At 41.0% G+C, this 19,734-nt stretch overlaps 1 protein-coding gene and 1 long non-coding RNA gene across 7 annotated transcripts in view; one reads left to right on the forward strand and one right to left on the reverse strand.

The window, feature by feature from the left end:
* The window catches only part of TNFRSF11B (TNF receptor superfamily member 11b), a 28,267-nt gene extending 23,784 nt beyond the window's left edge, over nt 1-4,483 (forward strand). Inside the window, exons 4-5 of the mRNA XM_059165731.1 lie at nt 1,271-1,495; nt 3,272-4,483. Of these exons, the coding sequence (XP_059021714.1) occupies nt 1,271-1,495; nt 3,272-3,660 (614 nt within the window). The 3' untranslated portion in view covers nt 3,661-4,483. The remainder of the gene's footprint in view (nt 1-1,270; nt 1,496-3,271) is intronic.
* The window catches only part of LOC131826468 (uncharacterized), a 268,182-nt gene continuing 249,377 nt past the window's right edge, over nt 930-19,734 (reverse strand). For all 6 annotated transcript variants that reach the window (XR_009351612.1, XR_009351610.1, XR_009351614.1 and 3 more), the window contains 2 exons: nt 19,527-19,643; nt 930-18,208 (listed from right to left, as the gene is read on the reverse strand). This is a non-coding gene — a long non-coding RNA (uncharacterized LOC131826468). The remainder of the gene's footprint in view (nt 18,209-19,526; nt 19,644-19,734) is intronic.

A 19,734-nucleotide genomic window follows, 5' to 3' on the forward strand; every position in this document is an offset into this window, starting at 1 on the left:
ACTAAGAATCATTATGACATAAACTGGTAACAAACCAGACAAGGCAAAGCTGGCTTTGTTACCTATGGTGTCACGCTGCCTCGACTGCATGGAAGCGATTGATTTCTCTGGTTGTCCTAAACTCTGTGTGTTCAGGAAGCATCACCAGCTCCACACTCATTATGTGGATCCTTCTGACAGTGGTGTCATTCGTGCCACTAGACTAATCTCAGACCTTCCATCAAGGATGCATCTCGCCAAAGATGACCTCCCTTTTATCATTTAACTAGCTTGACTCCCCCTAACCATCTTCACGTGTGACATAGAAGAATCTGGAACGTAGGAATGAGGGCTGAGTTTTTTAAGTTTCACACCCAGTTCCAACATGTTTTCATCCTGTAATCAGAATCTTCATCAAGTCATTTCGCCTTTCTGCTTTCCTATTCAAACAATGGGATGAGGGTAGGAGTGGTAAGAGGGGCGAGTTCTAACTTTAAACATTCTCTTTATTTAATTCATTCTCAGTTTTATTCTTATCATTCATTAACCACTCACTATGAGCCAGGCACCTCTCCTACAGGAACTTTAATCTTTACAAAAACACTGTGAAGATTGCTTAGGTTCAGTGTAGGTGGTGAAGTGACAGTCAGAATTCAAACCCAAGTCTGATGAATCCGAAAACAAACTCTTGATCCCTGAGATAAGTAGACTCGACCCAGACACTCAGGCCATTGTACCTCTTTTCTTAACGGTGTATTTTCTGTGTTATTTCCCCACTTAATGTATGCTTCTACAACTATATCCACCCTTGTTCTCAAAGGTAAACTCTGTGTTTACATGTGTGCAGAAAACAGTACACTACTCCAGATTACTTTTCACACTCCTCAAAAGACAGTAATTATATTTGTTTTGACATTGGTTAAAAAAAAAGTAAGTTATGGATGCTAGGCAACCCTTTAACAGGATGTTTAATATTTACATTAAAATATGTAAACATGTACATCAAGTCATAGAATTTTTGCTGCAGTTTGTTTATAGCAATATTTCCCTTAGACATTTGTTAAATTCTCTCCCTTCAATGCCCTAAAAGAACTTTAGAGAGGACATAAGCGCAATTGGGTTGACAATCTGCCATTAAGACAAGCCAACAGAGAGTTGATTTTATCTGAACTTCACGTTCTAACACATTCAACTTGGGTAAACTCCCTATTGTGTTGGTATTATTTATTTATTGGCCACCAGACCTCGCGGAATCCAGTTGCTAAGTAAATCTTGGTTTTCCCACCTTTAGATGTTACCCTATGTGAGGAGGCATTCTTCAGGTTTGCCGTTCCTACAAAGTTCACCCCTAACTGGCTCAGCATCCTGGTTGACAATTTGCCGGGCACCAGAGTAAATGCAGAGAGCGTGGAGAAGATAAAACGGCAACACAGCTCACAAGAACAGACTTTCCAGCTCCTGAAGTTATGGAAGCATCAAAACAAAGATCAAGATATGGTCAAGAAGATCTTCCAAGGTAGGGTAACCTGAAATAAGCAAATCAAGCAGAAATCAAAGACACCCATTTATCATAAACAAGAAGACGTGCACCTGTTTAGTTGTGTGAACAATGTTTCCCTTTGGGAATTATTATTGAACTAAAACGTTTCCGCCAAGTGATGGTGTAGAAGCTATCCCTAGAGCGGCCTCAAGGTTTTTCTTCTCATCTCCTCCACACCCGGACTGCTCTTTAAAGTACACTGAACACTCTGAAACAAGAGACAGTCCATTTCAATTATGGGACTACACCTCGGGGATTCCACCTCTAGATCCCGTAGTGGTTTCATTAACATCCTCTCTGGCCTACGTAGATGTTCCTTACACACTTTGGATCTTATCTTGCATTTCCACCAAGAAGCTCTGTTGTATTTGTATTTATTTGGTGATTCTCTCCAGAGGCCTCCAAGTGTCTTACAGATGTCCTCTCATTAATCCTCACAACATAGCCTATTTTAAAATTACCATTTTAATAGCCTGTAGTGTGAGGATTAATGAGATGAGGTCTGTAAAGTGTTTCTGAGAGAAAAGGGCTAGTTGAAACCAAGGATTGTCATGTTTTAGAGTTTTATTTGAAAAAGTCTTCTTTAGAACCAGTGTGTGTGTGTGCGTATGTGTGTGTGGATGGGAAAGAATCCAAGGGGAAAAGGAAGTTTCTTCGAGTGTGGACTGGACGGTAAGCTTTAGGATATACAGTGCAAAGAGTTCTGACTTCAGTTAGCACTGGGAGCACCTGCCAGAAAGGGCAGGAAGATTTCCATAATGCAGACAGTATCCGTGAGAAACCCATCTGCTCTTTACCTGTAGTTGGATAACTGAAGAATCTTACACTTCCCAAAGAGCCTCAAACATCTGAAACTGAAGCCTATTATTTTAGGAGACTAAGATTTTTGACTTTCACCTCTGCAGAGTAAAGTTTTCTTATGTCCTTGGCAAACAAAATGTATTCTTTGAAAGTATAATTAGCCCTGAAGCAGGAAAAAAAAGGGGGGGGGGTTTGCGGGGAAGGTGGGATAGAGAAACAGAGACTGTTAGAATTGGAAGGGGCCAAACTCTCTATTTTATAAAGAAGGACATTTCTGCCCAAAAAGATGAACTGACTTGCCTTAGGGCTCACAGACAGTAAATGACTCATGTCATTAATGAAAACGTTAGATACCCCCTCTTACATTAATGTCCCAGCTCATTATTGAAATATTCTCTAGGCCATATGAATCCTACCGTTGTTTGTCCTCATTCTGTTGGGTTTTTCAGATCTCCTCCTCCTCCACAGTAACTCTCTGGCCCTATTTATTAAAGACCATTTGTCACACCTAACTCTTCAAATGGGTTGTATATCAGATATCCACTAATGAAAGTTCATATTACAAAATGGCTAAGTCGAATACTTTATTTCTATTTTTCTGAAATGTTATGGTTTTAATTTTTCCAATTTTTCTTAGAAAACTGAGAGTGATGTATCTATAGTTTTCTACTGTTCATTTCCAAAATTAGGGCTTTTCACAAAGCTCTGTTGGATGCCTACAATACATAAAGCACTTTACCCTTTCTAACATGAAATAATATTCAACTCAGGTCTCACAAAGATCTAGTATCCCTCATCCTCCCCCTCCCTATAAAAAGGAAGGAGAAGATTATCCTTAAAATAAATTTATGAAATTCTGGGAGAACCTCCTTCTGCCTCATGGTTATTTTGTGGTGGTGGCTTTAGAATATATATTATGTGACTGTCTCTTCGGGCTTTTGCTTGATGCAGATATCGACCTGTGTGAAAACAGTGTACAGCGGCACATTGGACACGCAAACCTCACCTTCGAGCAGCTCCGCAGTTTGATGGAAAGCTTGCCGGGGAAGAAAGTTCCAGCAGAAGACATCGAGAAGACGTTGAAGGCATGCAAATCAAGCGAGCAGATTCTGAAGCTGCTCAGCCTGTGGAGAATAAAAAATGGCGACCAAGACACCCTGAAGGCCTTAATGCATGCACTGAAGCACTTGAAAACATACCACTTCCCCAAAGCTGTCACTCAGAGCCTGAAGAAGACCATCAGGTTCCTTCATAGCTTCACCATGTACAGATTATATCAGAAGCTGTTTTTAGAAATGATAGGGAACCAGGTCCAATCAGTCAAAATAAGCTGCTTATAACCGGAAATGGCCACTGGGCTATTTCTTCACAATGGACCAGATCCAATGAATGAGTAAACTGTTTCTCAGGCACTTGAGGGGGATGCAGTGATTTCTTTCTCATCACCAAGGACTAGATTTGCCCACAAGGCGCAAAAAGAAACAATGGTGTGGAGAAAGAACGAACATCTCCCCTAAAATTTCAATAAACCCCAAATAGTTTATCCAACTGATAGATCTGGTCTTGTATCTACTGACTATATTTTCTCTCATTACTGCTCACAGTAATTCAACTGGAAATAAGGAACGAGATCCATTGTGCCTTCTAAGTATGGGAATGTCTAACTTAAATAGCTTTGAGATTTCAGCTGTGCTAGAGGCTTTTATTAGAAAGCCATATTTTTTTTCTGTAAGAGTTACTAATATATCTGTAACACTATTACAGTATTTCTATTTATATTCATTCAGATATAAGGTTTGTACATATTATCATCCTAAAGGGAAGTCGTGTAAGACAAGTTTAGGAAGAAAAATATATATTCTGTTTATTATTTTGACAAATGAGAGATAAAATATATTTTTTAATGGAAAGTTTATAGCATCTCTTAATAGGTACTGCCATTCTTCCTGTGTGGAGTGTTTTTGTGATATACTTTTACTGTATAAGCTGTAATATCATTTTATAGAAAACGCATTATTTAGTCAATTGTTTAATGTTGGAAAGTGTATGAAATATAAATTATCTGAATATTAGATGCTCTGAGAAATTGAATGTACTTTATTTAAAAGATTCTATGTTTTTACTATCTAAACAACATCATTAAAGTTTTCAAGTTATTTTTCATTGGTTTTCCTCTTGCTTTTATTTGAAAGGGATGTTAATGGGTCTGAGCTTCCACAATTTTCCCTGTTCTTTTATCATTGGGGCCACCTGAGAAGTGTTAAAAATGCAGATTCCTGGACCAATTTATTGAGAAACTGAAGAGGAAGGCAGAAACTTGTATTCTTAATAAATTCCAAAGTAACTCTTACTACATTGAAATCGGAGAATTTCTGAAGTCAATCTTAGTATATAGGTCGTACAAACCAGTTACAACTACATGGCTAACACCGAGAGGCCAAACTAGAGGTTTTTTTGTTGTTTTTTGGGGGGATTTTTTGGTTGCAAGTAATGGAAACTGACACGATTTAGTTTAAGAAACTAATTGGAAGGGTGGTGTATTGGGTTTAATGATGAAGCTCCCCCAAAATATCTTCACATCATAACCTCTGAATGTTACCTTATTTAGAAAAAGGGGTTTTTGTAGATGTAATTAAGGATATCGAGATGAGGAAATCATCCTCGTGGGCCCTAAATCCAACGGCCCGTGTCTTTATAAGAGACACAGTAAGGGGAAAGACAGAGAAGATGTGCAGACAGAGGCAGCGATGGGAGTGATGAAGCCATAAGCCAAGGAACCCAAGGAAGACAACAAATTCTCCCCCCGAGCCTCTGCAGGGAGTACAGCACTGCTGACAACTTGATCTTGGACTTCTGGCCTCCAGAGCTATGACAGAATTAGTATTTTTATTAATGTTTATTCATGGAAGAATTAATGTTTTCAGCCACTCAGTGTGTGGTAGTTTGCCACAACAACTACAGAAAACTGATACACGTTGTATCCAAGCCTCAGAAAGAACAGAATTAAAATAACTGTGGGCCCCTTGGGGACCAAAGTTCCTACACTTTCTCCTTAGTCTTTCATTCCTGTATCTTTCAGTTCCAAATTTACACTCCTGGGATAGAGACTCTGGTTGTCCAGAATCTCAGATTGGGACGGGTGTAAGGACATGGCCAGTGTGGGTCTGTGTTTTTTAGTAGCAATTCCCAAAAGGGGGTTTTCATTGTGAACAGGGTCTATCCTCACCACCACCCCCACCAATCATGGGGTAGGCAACAAAGGTAAGACTATGACGTAGAGTATATATAACATTGGTGCTGATCAACCCTACCTGTGTGAAAACACATCAGTTATGGACATGCTGACAGAAGGGCAGCTCTGGTTAAATACCACACAAACTCCTAATACTGGGGAAATTAAAAGCTAAGGAGAATTCAAGAGGCTCAAACCCAGAGAATCAGAATCCCAACCTGGCAACACCTGAAGTGAAAAAAAAAAAAAAAAAATTGTGGGAACTAAGGGCTAAGGGTATAGGGAGCAGAACAGGATTGACAAGAAGCCTTCTCCCCTTCAGAGGCTCCTGCTCTTCTACCAAAGTTCCTCTTTCCAGAAAACAAAATGGCCTCCTCCAACCAACTAGGCTGGAGAAACATTTGAAAACATCTGGAAGTTAATGGCATTGAGTGTAAATCACAGATGCCAATTTTACTGGCTTCCCTGGTCGCTACTTTGGGTTCACTCTGCCTCAACCTTCTCCTCCAAGGGGAATAGGGCATGTGACTATACGTCCATTTCTCTTTTTTAAAAAAAACTTATAATTTTAAAGCAACTTTAGATTCACAGCATCATTAAAAAGACAATGGGAAGTATCCCTAATGAGCTCTTTTGTAAAATGTGACTCAATTTCAGTCTTTCTGATGCTTTTTCATGAATAGACTGACGTTAAGGATCTGGGGGGAAGAGTATCATGTATGTTATGGCCCTTCTCACATCATATCAGGGGCCAGTGATATCAGCATGACTACTGGTGACATGAACCTTTGTAACTGAGTTAATGTCTACATAAGATGTGAAATATTGAAGCTCAACCCCCACGGGCCTTCCTTACTTACGGTCCTCCTGTTGTTCCAACATGATTTCTTAAAAAGACTAGCGTTTCTCTCTTTAATTGCTTTTGCATCTTTGCTAAGAGTAAGTTGATTATATTTGTGTGGGTCTATTTCTGGATTCTCTCTTCTGTTCCATTTATCTGTAAATCTGCCCTTCCACCAATACCACACTGTCTTAATTACTTCCACTTTATAGTAAAGCTGAAAATTATTTCTGAGGATTACTCTGTCACACGGGAGCATATTGGCTTTTTTTTGCCTTTTTTGTGTGTCTCATAATTTTTCTGTTAAAAGCCAAATGCGGGCACCTGGGTGGCTCAGTGGGTTAAAGCCTCTGCCTTTGGCTCAGGTCATAATTCCAGGGTCCTGGGATTGAACCCTATATACGGTTTCTGCTCAGTGGGGGATCTGCTTCCTCCTCTCTCTCTGCCTGCCTCTCTGCCTGCTTGTGATCTCTCTCTGTCAAATAAGTAAATAAAATCTTTAAAAAAAAAAAAAAAGCCAAATGCATTGAGTAGGTCAGTAGAGACAGGTGAATAGTTTATATACCTGGATAGGTCATGACTTTCCTTCTGCTAGAATTGTAATGGAAGGATTTGCATTAATCCAATTAGTTCCTCACTAATTCCGCCAACTTCTTTTTCCCTTTCTTCCTTCCTTTCCCATCCTCCCTCCCTTCTTTCCTTCCTTCCTTCTTTTTCTTTCTTTCTTTTTTTTTTTTAAAGATTTATTTATTTGACAGAGAGAGATCACAAGTAGGCAGAGAGGCAGGCAGAGAGAGAGGAGGAAGCAGGCTCCCTGCTGAGTAGAGAGCCTGATTCGGGGATTGATCCCAGGACTCCGAGATCATAACCTGAGCCTAAGGCAGAGGCCTTAACCCACTGAACCACCCAGGTGCCCCTCCTTTCTTTCTTTCTCTCTCTCCCCTTTCCCCTCCCCTCCCCTCCTCTCCTCCCCTCTCCTCTACTCTTCTCTCTTCTTTTCTTTTTGCAATAGTTATACTCAGTGCATCAGAAATTTCAAATTCCTATAGAAAGCTTGTTTTTAGGGGGGTGGATGTGTATCAGAGCAATGTCTACATGAGTTTTAGATCTTCCCCTTGAGCTACTCTTCAAAAAGCTTCTGTCTACACATTCTTGTTCCTTTCCCATCCTTTGTCCAATGGCATTTTGCTGTTACTTGTCACTTGAAGTCTGCCAGTTGTGGGTTCAGCCCTTAATCTTGACCCTTGCCCCAAGAACAGACTTTTCCCACCTTCCGTTCCCTTTCTTCAGCTGTAATGAGTGCTCACCAATGTTCTAAAGCCAGTGGGTTTTCCTTTTCCCCTGCTACATTAATGTTTTTATTCTTCTGGGTGAGGGGTCTTACCCCCACTGCAGGACTACTGCCCCTCCCTCCAAGATCTTGCAGTTCTTTCTGGTCTATTCTGTGAGTACTCAATAGACTTCATGGAGAAAGAACCTGCAAAAGCATTGGAGGAGATCATCAAGTGGACATGATCACTGGTTGACCTGAGAGCTTGAACATACAATCAGAGGCTCCTCACCTAGTCTCCTGTCCTTGGAACATAAGTTCTTCCCACCATTCCCATGGTGGGAGCCATTTCTAGGATGTAGCTCCAAGACAACAAAGTGTTATTGGGAACTTATTAACTCAATACATGACAGTACCCCGCTACAGTCTCCTAAACTTTAAGAATCTGGCAGGCAGGTGCAGAGATCTACTCATCTCGCAGCTGCCCAAGATAAGCCTTGTATGTAATTCCCTTGCTTATTAAGATTGCTGCCTACCACTTAGAGTGGTCTGTGTCTTTCTTCAGTCTCCCCTTGCCCTCTGAATATGGGACTAATTTCAGATTTTATCTGAGAAGCTGCCAAGGTTGCGAAGCAACAGAAAGGGTGCAAACTCTCTTAAGATTTTGGGTCAGTTATTTGCTCTGTGTCAGGTCTCTAATGAGTGTTTGCTTGTTTTAAATTAAGACTTTTTTAAGAGTTTGGGGTTCACAGAAGACTTGAGGGGAAGGTACAGAGATTTCCCACATACTTCCTGCCCCTGCACATGCATAGCCTCCTTTACTCTCAACATCCCCCACCCCAGTTGAGCATTTGTTACATCTGATGAACCTACATGAACACATCAATATCACCCAAAGTCTACAGTCACATTAGGGTTCAATCTTGGTACTACATACCCAATCAGGTTTTTTTTTTTCTTTTATAAAGTCATGAAGGTGAATTTAGTTTGTTTTTGTCATAAGTTGGAGAACATCACCAATTCAAGTTCTCTGCATTATTCCCAGGAGTAAATTAGAACCTGGTCAATTCTGTTGTTTCAAAACTTGGTGTGAAAGACTGGATGGGAGTTAAAACTATCTTCATGATCCAGACCAACTGTGTCCTCTTGTTCATCCTGAATCTTACACAAGATGTGAAGTATTTTTGATGGATTCGTTTTATGGACTGAAGAATACAGACCAAGAAATAATTTTGAAATCCTTATGCCAGACCAGTTATATGAAATATTCCAAGAAGTTTTTACTTATTAACTATGATCATTCCATTCTACCTATTTTGTTAGGCATCTTACTCAACAGACTACTTTCAGTATTTTATGCATATATTGAAAATCTAATTTGTTCCATTGAAAATAATACTTTTGAGTGCCAAATTTTAGTACTAAATAAAGTACACTTTATACCCAGTTCTAAACAAGATGATAGAATGATAGCATTCTATCATTACTACTAGGAACATAGTCTTGGGTTGTTCTAGTTTGCTATTTGTGAAACTACCCCTGTCAAACACAAAGGTGTTTATGCTCAGTTATAGAAATAGGTGTGAGAGAAAGGGAGAGCTCTGAGAACAGAAAACTCTATGCTCTTCTTTGCCAATGCAGGGACCGACAGCTCTAGGAGTAGCTCCTTTTCAAAACGCTTAACACCTTTGGAGATGTTTCCTATACTGATGTCCAAACTCAGTCTTTGAGGGACATACTTTTATCATTATCTTCTCTTGATCAAAGTTCAAAACAGTGGCTTCTATCCCTTTAATTAGTGTAATTATGACTGTTGATATTGGATATATTGGATAATTCTTTGACTTTCTTGCTGTTATTTTCTAAATTTCTTTCTCCTTAAATCTAGGAAACTATAAAACAGGGATTTAACACTAATAATAACAAGCAGAAATTACCCCTGCAACTGAGTTTAAATACATCTGTCCTGAAGATGGCTAGAATCCATTTGGAGAGACAGGATGTACACAAGGCTGAGTAATCGCTAATACCAGACAATCTATACTTAGTACCAATCGAATCACATAAACATGGTACATTCGTCAACTGTCATCTCTGAAGCCCAGGGCAGGCCAAGAAGCAATAACTTCGGCTAGGTCTTATAGGCACATCTAGGCCGAGAGAATGAGGTGGGATGTAGATATAAAGAATTGTATTGGAAAAGCCATGAAGGCAAAAATGTACATAACATGTTGAGGAAGCATTGCCTAGACTGATGTAGTTTATACAAAAATTTAGAGTACTATAAAATAAGCTCAATGAAGTTTATTAGTAACACCCTGTAAGTTGTGAAACTAACTGCTTTATCTACCTAGAACTCTTCAGTTTAGTCTGGTAATTACCTCCTTCTTTTAGGTAACTGCTCTCTCCCACCCAGCCCAACTCAACCACCTTGTTCCAATGGGGCTTGGCAATAACAGCCTCTCTTTCTGTACACCCAGCTCTTCCTTTCGCTACCCCCAAGGCATTCAGTGAAAGATTTTCCTTAGGATGTGTGCATTTGGAATCACTTCAAGAAAATTTTTTGACATCCAATGAAAATCTATAAAAGTTTGAGCCTGGGGCACCTGGGTGGCTCAGTGGGTTAAGCCTCTGCCTTTGGCTCAGGTCATGGTCCCAGGGTCCTCAGATCGAGCCCCACATCAGGCTCTCTGCTCAGCAGGGAGCCTGCTTCCCTTCCTCTCTATGCCTCCCTCTCTACTTGTGATCTCTGTCAAATAAATAAATAAAATCTTAAAAAAAAAAAGTTTCAGCCTAAAGTTGTCAAAGGCCACAGAGAAAGGGAAGTATCAGAGAGAATAAGGAGGAAGAGACAAGCAAAGAATCCCGATGATGTTCAAGCCCCTGGTTCTAGCAACTTCTTTTGTTCCTGTCATTTGGTTTTGTGAACCATTGACTTTCTCTTCTCCTCCAAGCCAATTTCTGTAACCTGGAGTCCTGACTAAGAGAGAGTAAATAAGAGGTCTTTGCATGTCAGACAAAGGTGTTTGGATTTGAGGAGCAACCGGTGATGATTGTGAGGTTCTAGCCATCTGAGAATCTTTAATTTTATAAAATTTACCTATGACCACAACAGAAACCATTGAAGTTTTAAGAAAGGTATTGATGTCTGCAAAGTAGAATTTCAAGATTATTCTGGCAGGAGTATCTAGAATGGATTGGAGCGGAAATAGGTTAGAGATTATTAAATGAGAAGAGTTGACTACTAGAATAGTTCAGCCATGAGGTAAATGGCTGAGGTAAATATGCAACTCAGACTGCAGGTGGGCCCAGAGTGGAAAGGAAATGTCACAGTAAAGAACCGTTAATCTTTCCAGGAGAGTCATCAGAGAAGGAGCACCATCACTGGGCATTTGGTTATGACTAATGGATTGAGATTCCTGTCTTTTTCCAAATATTTAATACAAAGTAAGTCTCCCATTTCCTTGGGTTTTCTTGAGTCTTTTCCCAGGGAAATCCACCTCATCTTCTGAGACACAAAAGCTTAAGTCATATTTCCACAAAAATCCTTCTAACTAAAACAAAGACATCTTCCAAATTGACATTTCAATAGTAATTTTGGTTTTTCATGACTCACTGACTTCAGGCAAGAGGAGGTAAACAGGACAGATCATGCATAAAACCTGTGTCATTCTCATGGAATCATAGGTTCCTGAGAGACAACATGAGGTCATCTATTCGTCTCTCTTGCCTTCTTGGTTCAGCCATTCCTAAACTAACCTGGAGAGTAATGACCTCGGATTCAAGCGTTTTTAAACTATCTCATTGCTATACTGATGCCCCCAACACACACACATGCGAGCATTCATGCATACATGTAAACACAAGCAAAGCACACATGTGAACATACACCACGTACATGCACATGTATGCACACACATGCATACTTGTGTACACACACACACACACACACACACACACAGCCAACGGAACCCAATTTCAGGATTTAATAGCTCTCACTCTGTCATTGAGATTGGGCAAAAATGGTTTCTTTAATAGAAACTCTTACTTTCCTGGAATTTTTGAGCACGTGGCCTTTGTAGATTGTTCCAACCTAGTGTTTACCAAACTTACCTAATCACAAGTATCACTTGGGATTGTTTGTTCAAACTGTACATTCCCTAGCATCCTCCCTAGGTCAGGGCTTGGGTGTTAGAATTCTTATTGGGCAACTTTGGGAAATATTATTATATCTAATCCTTGAGGACCAAATGAGGCTGCATTAAATTGCACAGCTGCTATCAGATCTCAGAGCTTCTCAGTACTATCAAGAGTCCTGTTTAACTTTGTGCTTCTCTTAACAAAGATGGGAAACCCCCAGCTTTCTCTCTTGGAGTGCGTTTAATCCCACTGTGCATGTATCAGTCATTGCATTTAGCACCTGACAATTTGTCTCCCTTGATGCTGATGTTATGCTAATAATATCAACAGAAATAATAATCATCATTATAATTTATTAAATGGTTTTCTGTTAGATCTGGGTCCATTTAGGTTCTTAGAAAACAATGTTGTATGAAGGCAAAACCTAGGAAATCACCAATTCCTCTGATTTGCCATTGTTTCTACGCTGACCCTGGTACTCAGAGTAAAGGCTGTTTATTGAGAACTTGCATGGAACAAAGCCCTACCCTTAAGACCATTACAGACATCATCTCATTAAATCCTGAACAACCCAGTAATCAAATCATCATCATTTTTCTAAAAGCCAGCAGCCTTCAGCTTCTTTCCCCTGACATCTACCATTCTTTTATCCAGGACTTCTATTATTATACAGTGCTTGCATTGGATGTAATATCTGCCTGATGTAGTCACAGCTGTCTCGAGTCTTATACTTCCTTCCAATGATCTATCCCAGTTACATCTCTGGATTTAAGCTGGAGAAACCCAACATCACTCCTGGGAAAGAAAGACAGCAAGAGTCAAGAAGGCCGGGGACGCGGGTTGGGGATAAACCCACAATTTTGAAAAACAGAAATCCTCTAGCCAGAAATCCAAGAGTAATGGTTTTGCATGGAAAACTCCATCTGTTTTTTGTGGGATCTGGATCACATTTTCCCCTCCAGCCACGAGAACATGCCACTCAAAAGGACCTGCCTTGGATGGTGACAAGATGTACTCTGCCATTAGGCACTCGTGGCAAGGAACGCATCCAGGATTTGCTTACTAAGAGGGGATGGCAAAAGAAGTAAGCTTTGCTAACGCCTCCAGAATAAATTTCTGTTTAAACCCCAACCTTGGAGTTGAGACTGGGTATAAAAAAAAACTTAAAGCCAACAGACCGGCACTTGGGTGTAGCTGGCATAGTCTCTTTTCCGAATTATTTGAAAATATGCTCTGTTGACTAAGCCACATTTAAAGAATAGGGAATGTCATAACAAAGTTTCTAGAAAAAAATAAATGTGACGGGGTCTGGGAATAAAAGAAAAATAAGAGCAGATTCTACCTCAGAAATAAGGAGCCATCTTTCCCACACAGGTTAATAAGTCTTCCCCAAAGGAAAAAAGGATTAGGGGTGAGACACACCTCATTTTAAATCCCATCTCTTCTTCTAAATAGTGTGATTGCTTTGGGACTCAGCCTTCCTGTCTGCACAATTGACAGAATAAAACCTCAGAAGCTTATCTGGTCATCCCACATAAGTTTCTATCCCAGCACCTGGCATAGTAAACAAGTGTTTTTTTGTTTTTTAAACGTATTCTTCACAAGAGATGAATTCACAGGAGGGATGACACCCAACCATTTTGTGGGATCACCAGAGGGAAATGAAAAACAGCGTTCCTCTAGGAAAGTCTGCTGGTTATTTGGTGCAGAAATGTAACCACTTCACCACAAAATGGAAGAGAGGCAAGTCAGGAGGAGTCTGTTGAGGGGACAAGGAGGCATCCACAGGCCTGGCTTTCATTCTGGGCCCCAGATATGCTGGATATCCCTGGGCAAGTGACTGAAGCTTAAATGTGCCCATAGTAATGGCGCCATTCAGAGCACAGACACCGGACACCTGCGGCCAAGATGGGTTTTAACACATGTGGCAGCAAGCTGTTCTGGCATCGTAGTGACAGCAGATACAGGCATTGAATGGGTGTCCTCCCTTCCCCAGAGCAGACGTTGTGAATTTTTCAATTATAGTAAGACCCTCTTTAAGATGAAGCTCTCTAACAGCCACTGACGGTTGAGAGGTTGAGTCAGCATATCCCCCCCGAGGTCACATAGTTCACTGCGTGTTCACTGAAGCCACGTCAATCACTTTGACAACTTCTTGATGATCGGGATAAAAGAAAATCTTGCTCAGAAAGAACCAATCCAATTGGAAATAATCCTAAAGGACAGCTGGAAATTATAGTCACTGAACACCTGTCACGTGCCAAGATCTTAGATTTTTATGTTCATTCTCTTAACAGCTGTACAAATTAGGTCTTAATATTTCCATTTTAAAGATAAAGGGCTATGGCCCAAAGAGAATGAGTTACATACCCACCATTTCATTGCAAGTGAGTAACAGGAACTCCATTTTGTCTTTTAGACCCCAATATTTCATTCTATCCTTCGGACACAAAGCCATTGGAGAGGTCAGAATGGTCAAAGAAGAATCATGGTGTGAGTACTTTAATGTTATATTTAATGATCTCAGCATTCACTTTTGGCCTTAGTATTGAGGGGAAACCACATATTTTGTTTCTATCACAGGTGGGTGAACAGAAATCCAATTCTGACAGACTCCTAGGTTAAGGGTAAAGTCCTCTACAAGACTGCCTCCATTTCAGAGGTTAGCCACCAGCCACAAATCTCAGGACTATTCAGGCCATGGAAGCTTCTGGAAGACTGGCTATAAAAAAGGGGTTCCCCATGTCCCCAGATTTGATGACTTGCTGGAATGACTCTCAGAACTCAGGAAAGCACCATATTTATGATTATATTTTTTTAATAAGGGATACTCCTAGGGTTAAGATCTGGGAGGGTTCCAGATATGGAGCTTCTGGGCCCTTTCCTGGATGAATCAGACAAATCACCCTCCCAGCACACCAATGAGATGTTTACTAACCAGAAAGCTCCACTGTTTGGAGTTTTTATTGGGGTTTCATTGCATGACCATGACTGATTAAACTCAATTTCCACCCATCCTCCATTCTACAGATGCCAAGCAACTCTCTCATCACCTTGGGTGGTCTTTCTTGGACCAGCCCTGACACTAAAAGTATCCAGGGGCCTGCCTTGAGCCATTTTATTAGCATAAAAATGATATTCTTTATCACTTGGGATTGTCCAAGGATTAGCGTCTCCCTCCCAAGAACAAAGGCCAATCAAATTCTTTATTAAACACCATTGCTCTATCCGATCCCACTCCCCAAATTTGTTCTGTTTTTCTTGTACCTTCAGTTTTGTCAAGGGCACTGCCAACCACTCTTTCAGTCTGCCACAGCTGAAAACCTGGACCTGTCTTTGACTCTGTCTTTCCTTTGCCCTTCTCAAGTAGTGTGATTTCCCTTGGGTTGATTTTCCTCTCCAGGTTTCCTGGATTCCTCCTGTCTTCTCAACTCCTACAACCACCACACCACCGCCATTCAGAATTTAAACTCTCAGGAGCCTAAGTTGTTGTGGAACTTCTTGACTCATCTGTCTACCCCTACCTTCATTTACTTCAATCCTTCTTCACACAACTATCAGATCAATCTTCCTTAAACATCCAACTAATCATAGATGATTTCTTCCTCTAAGTAGCTTGAATGAGAATCTGTTTTCTCTGTGGTATAAGATCCCCTGTGACATTATGCTTCCTTGCCTTTTTCTCAAAGGCGAGATCAGAAAAACCACTATTGTCTTAAGGAAAAGTACACAGTATGAGAATGAGCACTGATTCTAGAGTCAAAAGGTTTGGGTTTGAATCCTGGCTCAAGTGCAAGCTATAGATGTGAGGTGTACAGTACACAGAGAACTAGACACAGAAAATTGAATCTGCGGCTAAATGGGTATTTTTCACACTCACCACATGTTTCTCCAAACCCTTCCTTTTTAAGGCACGATGATAATTTCATAATTAGCTGAAATAAATTACCACAAACAGGGGGTTAAACCATATGAGTTAATTTTCTTATGATTTTGGAGGTCAGAAGCCCAGAATGAGTTTCACTAGACTAAATGCAAAATACTGGCAAGGCTGTTTTCATCCTAGATGCTCTGCGGTAGCACTTGTTTCCTTATCTTTTCCAGCTGGAGGGTACCTGCATTTCTTAAGTCTGTTCTCCATCTTCAAAGCCAGCTAAATTGGGCCAAGTCTTTCTCATGCTACCATCTCTCTGGTTCTCCTTCCTCTGCCTGTTTCTTCCGCAGTTAAGGACCCAAATGATTATAGAGGGTCTACAGGCCAACGCCCCATTTTAACATCAGCTAATTAACATCCTTAACATATTCATTCCCTTACTTCCTCTCTGTCCTATAAAGTAACATTCAGAGGTCCTTGAGATTAGGAAATGGGCATCTTTCGGAAGGGGAGGGCATTATTCCATCTCATGCCAAGTTCAGGTGAAGTATTACCTAGGAAGCTTATCTGCAGACCTCTCATTTGTATCTCTTTCTTTCCTCTAATTCAGTAGTTTTTAATTTTGTCACCTGTAACACTAAAAATTACTGATGTCTGTGTCCCATTCTTGAGACTGGTGGGTTTAATTGTCCCAAGGTGTGACCTGAGTGAAGGATGTTTTTGCAAAGCTCTCTCAGTGCTTCTAATATGAGAACCAGTGCTCCAGCAAATGTCTGTTTTCATCTTATCTGTCAATGTAGAGAGGAGGTATCCCATGATAATTAAAAGGAAGACTGCAAAATGCCTGTATTCATACCTCTTGGCTCCACTTCTAATGAGTGGTCAAACCTTGAGCTGTGTAAGTCATCCTTTGGTGCCCTGTTTCTTCCTTATTCCTATATGAAGGCCTCCTAACTTTGTTGAGAAGGTTGAATGACATAATGTATATTAAAGTGTTTAGGGTAGCACATGCCTTATCTTGGAAACTCACCTAGAAGCTCTGCCTGGGCATAACCAACTGCTCTTTCTGTGGTTCTCAAAAAATAGTTGTTATTTGACGGATAGAAAACAAGCAAGTGTGTCCAAACCACATAATTGCAGGTCTTTGAGCCATAAATCTTCTTGAAGTTTATTTTTAGAATAGTTTTGTCATATCTTTACTCTCCAAATATCTTCAACCAGTGTAAGCTCATGCACATTAGAACTTTTTCAAAGCTTTTTGAAGTATCAGGCCCAGGGTTCAGCTCCCCACTCCTCCTTGAGATCTTAACTCAACTGGAGTCCAGTTGAGCCCAGGCATCAGTATTTTTTAGCCCTTTGGGTGATTGTAATACAGAGCAAGGGATTCGAATCTCAGACCTAGACTGGAGATTTACAACTGTTGCACTCTGAATACATCTAACAAAGGTAATGACTTACCCCTGGAATGCCATGGTGGGTCTACTGATTGGGAAAGAGGGTAGTAAAAGGGAAGTAGGGAAGGGAAGTGATTTAAAAAGAGAAAGAGGAAGGGAGGCAGCGAGGAAGAGAAGGAGAGAGAGAGAGACCAGAAGCAGAGAAAGCAAGGAAAAAGAAAGATGGTCAAGTACACCTAAAAGTTATCTCTTGATGACTTCTTGGTACTCAGGCTATGTGTTAACTGTGCTCTTCCACCTTAATGAGGCCTTAAGGAGAGACGGGTATCCATGAAAAGAATCTCATTGGAGTGGAGAGTCTATGTCCTTCCCGCAGTACATACTCAAAATGTGTTTCCGCAAACCGAAATCCAACAGCTGCACAGATTTGTTCTGTGGCCACTAGGTAGGTAGTACTGAAAGTTGTGTAAAAAAAGACTAAGTTGAAAGTTTGAGGCTATTCCTTAAACAACTCCAGAGAAGAAATTCCTTGCTCATCCTTGGTAGTACACAGGTCACTATAAGGACTGCAAGGAACGTGAGTCAGAGGAGATAATTACTCAGGAAAGTTGCCCAATCCCCTAACATCCGGTGGTGCCGAGAGACTCTTAGTAACCACAAGGTGACTCCCAGGCAGGTGGCCAGAGCACAAAGAAGGTTCCTATCTGCAAAAGGATCTATAGCAAAAACCATATCATAGCTTGAATGTACGTATCTGTTATAATGTAGAAAATTCTTCCCCACTTAGGGATCTTACCTGATTCCCACCCCCACCAGGGTTGGCGGGGGGTGGGGGGAGAGAAAAAAACCTTTGTGAGATACATGGATTAAAATGATCCCCACACTGGAGATAAAGACTCAACTCTTGGGCAGTGAGTGACTGAGAGAGACAACCCTATCTCCTTTCTGGATGCATCCTTTTTTAAGAAGATCATAATTAAGGACTCCTGAGTGGCTCAGTTGGTTAAGCGGCTGCCTTCAGCTCACATCATGATCCCAGCGTCCTGGGATCGAATCCCATATCAGGCTCCTTGCTCCACAGGGAGCCTGCTTCTCCCTCTGCCTCTGCCTGCCACTCTGTCTGCCTGTGCTCACTCTCTGATGAAAAAAAAAAAAAAAAAAGAAGAGCATAATTAATCATGACATAGATGATTACAAATAAGCTATAAATATTTAAAAACAACCACCTGTCAAGGTGCTGAAAATCAGCACTGGTGGGGCACCAGTGAGGCTCCATCTTAGAAGGAAAGGGGAGCCTGGGGAGGTGTTTTGATATGAAATAGCAGTACATTCCACCAGGAAATGGAAATTAAATATAAACAGTATATTTTACCAGCAAAAAGATTATATATAATGCACCACTACATAGATCTTTCTGGAGTGAACATGAAATCTAGTTGACCAAATGTCACCGTGTTATAGGTCAGATATTTTCTTAATACTAGCTACTGATTATTAAATGTCTAAAGTGCAGAATAAGACCAGATTCTTGACATGCATTAACAATCCAGTTGGAACAACTGCCCTGTGTTATAGGTCATTAGTACAAGATTATTCTCCATTCATGTACAAGGAGACTCAGGCCCAGCAGGCCAGGGCACCACAGCTGGCGGATGGCAGGGCCATGATTCAGACCCAGGTCGCTCTGACTCCCAGCTCATGCTTTTTCCGCTGCTCTATGCCATCTCGTCTAAGCCCATAATTAAGCAAAATAATATACTTTTCACAAATGAAAAGATCTCATGTACAAAAGTGACGAGACGACTTTTGGTTGATGGGCTTCCAACTATGCAGTAGATCCTTTTTCTGGAAACCGCATTTGGCATAAGGGGGCCTCAAGTCCAGACAGTTTTCATGATGTAACTCAAGGTCTCCGTCAATGTTAGCCTTGAGTCTGAAATAACTCTGAGCCCTCCCATCCTGGCGTCTTCCCTGCAACGCCCCCCTAATCCCCCCAGCCAAGCTCAGACGGCCCACGGGACTTGCAGGTGGGTGAGCTGACAATGCTGGTGGGGTTGGAAACAAGGTACACCGTGATCCCCTTCTCCATCTCAGTAACTATTTCCAATGCTCTCACTCTCTCTTGGAGCTTATTCTCGGCTCTGTAGGCCTTCATGTTTGTTTGTTTTGCTTTCAGGTTTAAAAAGAACTCTTAGCAGCAGTTCAAGACTTTTATAAAATTAATCCGCCGTCACTTAGAGCCATCCAGAGGGCTGCCAGAAAGGAACGGCCCTCTGTGAGGTGGTGTCTGAGACCGGATTTTGAGTGTGATCTGGTTTTGCCTAAAACTTATTTTTCTGGGTTTCCCTATATCTCCATTCCCATCTACCTTGTCTTCAACAAAGAGAATCTCCCCCCAAGTCCTAACGTGAGCCAACTGTACCCCCCACAGTTCTCATCACACCAGCAGGCTCACCTGTGAGTCCCCGTGATTCTGCAGCTCTGGTTCCTCAGCAGGTCGCTGTCTCCCACAGTATTCCTTGGCCCTGTGCTTTGTCTTCCTTGAGACACTTTTCCTACCTGGGTTTAGTTTCTGTCAAAATGGAAGCAATAAAAAATAGTGAAAAGAGGCTTCGAATGAAAGTCCAAAGAACTCAGTCTGTGTTTACTTCCCCCTTCCCTCG

Source organism: Mustela lutreola, chromosome 3, assembly GCF_030435805.1.
Source record: "Mustela lutreola isolate mMusLut2 chromosome 3, mMusLut2.pri, whole genome shotgun sequence".
Classification (NCBI taxonomy): Eukaryota; Metazoa; Chordata; class Mammalia; order Carnivora; family Mustelidae; genus Mustela; species Mustela lutreola.